The 3174-nt window shown below is 38.0% G+C and overlaps 1 protein-coding gene across 1 annotated transcript; it reads right to left on the reverse strand.

Annotated features, from left to right (window-relative positions):
- Window positions 1-1360: 1360 nt before the first annotated feature.
- Window positions 1361-2016, reverse strand: LOC127843801 (GTP-binding protein Di-Ras2-like). The gene has a single exon (XM_052373616.1). The coding sequence runs from the start codon at window positions 1990-1992 to the stop codon at window positions 1393-1395; it is 600 nt and encodes a 199-aa protein (XP_052229576.1). The 5' UTR covers window positions 1993-2016; the 3' UTR covers window positions 1361-1392.
- Window positions 2017-3174: the final 1158 nt, after the last annotated feature.

Here is a 3174-nt window from a genome sequence, read left to right on the forward strand (position 1 = left end):
AAGCTCATATTAAAATTGTCATTGAGAGCCCAAACAATCATGTGATTAAACTGTCAAACGTTCGTTTCAAAATGATATAATTTTTTCTAAACACATTATAGTTTGATCCAGCATTAAATTTATATAAAATTTGATATTAAATCGATTCCTGATAAAATAGAAATTAACAACTTTATAAAACTCAACTATTTAATGAAATAATGTCAATCTCAATTTATTAGAAAAAAAAACGACTAAATAATTTTCCGCAAAAGTTTTCATTGGTTCATGCAACTTTTAATAATAATTCTTAGTGAATGCTTAATGATTATAAATAAGTATTGCCAATAAGTAATTAATACAAGTTTATACCATAGCATGCTACACTCAAAATATAGTTGAATCTTTAATTAAACATAAAAACAAAAAACTATCATTTTAGAGTCACAATTATAAATTGTGCACAAGTAATAACAGTATTATGCAAGCCTATCTACTATGCAAACACGAGGATATAAATAAAGATATGTAACAATTATAAATTTAAAGGGATGATCAACCTGCTATGAACTCTGTTAGTCCTTTAAAGATACAATTTTAAACGACTTTTTTTATATATTGTAATTTAGTCTTCTATACTTGTTTGGTTACAACGCATTTGTATTTCTTATAAGACTTGATAAGTAACCTAATACTAGGAAAATAATATCATATAGTATCCGCGTCATGCTATTTCGGCAAGAGTTGCTCCGGCCCAGCCTGCGAATTTGCGCAGTCTGGCCAGGAGCTACCCTGTCCGCTAATAAGACCACAAAATCATGCGTGATTTAGTAGCGGATAGCGCAGCTCAGCATCAGACCGCGCGATTGTGTAGGCTGGTCTGGAGTTACGCTGGTCATATTGCATTAGACCAATTGTGCATGACGCGGCTCATAGATCAGTTATTAAATTTAAGAAAACTACGGCCTTTTGGCCCCGTAGTTATAAAAGTGTTCATTTAAATAATTAAATGTTAGTTCCTCTGAATTGGCGTCAAAAAACGTCAACCATATAACACAGGTGTATAGGTTAGCTACTATGAAGCACTTGGACTGCATTGAAGCACGCATATTTAGTATCTCGTAAATGTATACTTTTGTTATAATATGTCCAATTGCCAAAATGCAAAGCTGGAATCGGAAACGTGACCTTAATGACGTAGAATGAATCGTCCTTGGCCCTAAACGTCGATGTTATCCCCAGCTAAATTCCTCCACTCAAAATCATAGCGTGGTTTCAAATGCAACAGCACACACTACGGTGCACAGGTAGAGCCTATTACTTTAGTTGAAGCTTTTTAAAGGTCCTGCTCAGCATACAGTAAAGGCGAAGCAATCTCTCTTGAATGGATTGATTTGCATATTCAGAAAAACTTCACATTATTGAACATTTTCCCTTTAACTTTTCCTTCCGTTTCTGCGAGCGCGTCTTTTTTGTTTCCAACTGCAAACTCATTGTCCGCCGTTTTTCCAACTGTAATAATTCCTGGAACAGTTCTTTTACGTTGTAGTTCGTTTTCGCAGATGTTTCGAGATGCCCGCACTTCCAGTGTTTCGCTACAGCCGCCCCTTCCGGCGTCCCCACCTGCCTCGCGAATTCGTCACATTTGTTTCCAACTAACATAATTGGGATTCCATCGATGTCCGTTCCTTTGATTTCTCGACTCTCCTCAAAGATCGGTTTAAGCTCTTCTAGAGATTGCCGACTTGTTATAGAATATACGAGGATAAATGCGTGACCTTTTGATATAGACAGTCTTTGCATGGCCGGAAACTGATGACTTCCGGTCGTGTCTGTGATCTGTAAAGTGAACACCTGTTTATTGCAGCTGATCACTTGCCGATACGTGTCCTCGATGGTGGGGATGTACGAGTCCCGGAATGTCCCGCGCACGAATCTCAGAACGAGGCTGCTCTTCCCGACACCTCCCGCGCCGAACACAACCACGCGGTAGTCGTTGCTCTGTTCCGGCATTACACGCAGACCGACAGATCGGTCCTTTGGCTGAGCCTGGAGAAAACAAGGAATGCGGACATAAAGATATGGACCGGGCTCTGTGAAAAGGGGGTTTAATGCATGTGCGTAAGGTGTCGTCCCAGATAAGACTGTGCAGTCCGCACAGGCTAATCAGGGACGACACTTTCCGCTTTAATGATATTTTTTGTTTAAATGAAGTCTCTTCTTAGTAAAAATCAAATTAAGGCGGAAAGTGTCGTCCCTGATTGGCCTGTGCGGACTGCACAGGCTAATCTGGGACAACACTTTACGCGCATGCTGATATTATAAATAATGCGGTAGTTCTTCAGTGTATTTTTTAATCGACCTTTGACATGATACCACAATAATATTTTTAAAACTAAAATCTTGAGGCATTGCGCTTCACTTTTTTTTAAAGAAATCGGATGTTTATGAAAATCAAAATAATTCAAAGTGCATGTTCGCATAATAACTTTGTCTGTGTACATTAACAATAAAATCGTATTGTAATATATCTGACATATTGATATTATAATGAGATAGGTGTTAATTGAATTATCATACTGAATTTAGAAATGTGCATCGTCGATAGTTTTAAAGTTTATGAAAACTGAAGCACATTTTTGATTATCAATGCGCCACTTTCTCTGAGTGAACGCTACGCCTGATCTCATTTTTATAATTTATGACTCAAGTCAGTTAATCAATTCTGAAAGATTCTGAACACGTAAGTACTTATATATGAGCCGTTTCATGCGAAACTGTGTCTTAAGTTAAAGCGGCCAGCATACAATGCGACCAGCGTGCGCAATCGCGTATTCTGCTCTAGAGATTCCATCTTCGCCATTTAGTCATTCAATGCTTTGTTGTCTAATAATGGACAGAGTAGCTCCTAACCAGAGTGCGCGGATGCACCGGCTAGTCTGGAACTACGCCGGCCGCATGCATTGTAAAACCCATTCTCGCATGACGCGGTTCATAGATATAATACGAACTTGTAAGCTTTCAATTGAGGTACTGGTGGAGTGTCACCTGTGCGTGAGTGAATACATCTTTAGTGATTATCTAATCGTTCTCTTTCAATGACTTACGACTTATAGTATATTCAAAAAACATTGCAGAATTCCTCAATGACTGTAAGACATAAGTCAAAATGTGAAAAAACTAAAGTATCCAATA

Source organism: Dreissena polymorpha, chromosome 9, assembly GCF_020536995.1.
Source record: "Dreissena polymorpha isolate Duluth1 chromosome 9, UMN_Dpol_1.0, whole genome shotgun sequence".
Taxonomy (NCBI): Eukaryota; Metazoa; Mollusca; class Bivalvia; order Myida; family Dreissenidae; genus Dreissena; species Dreissena polymorpha.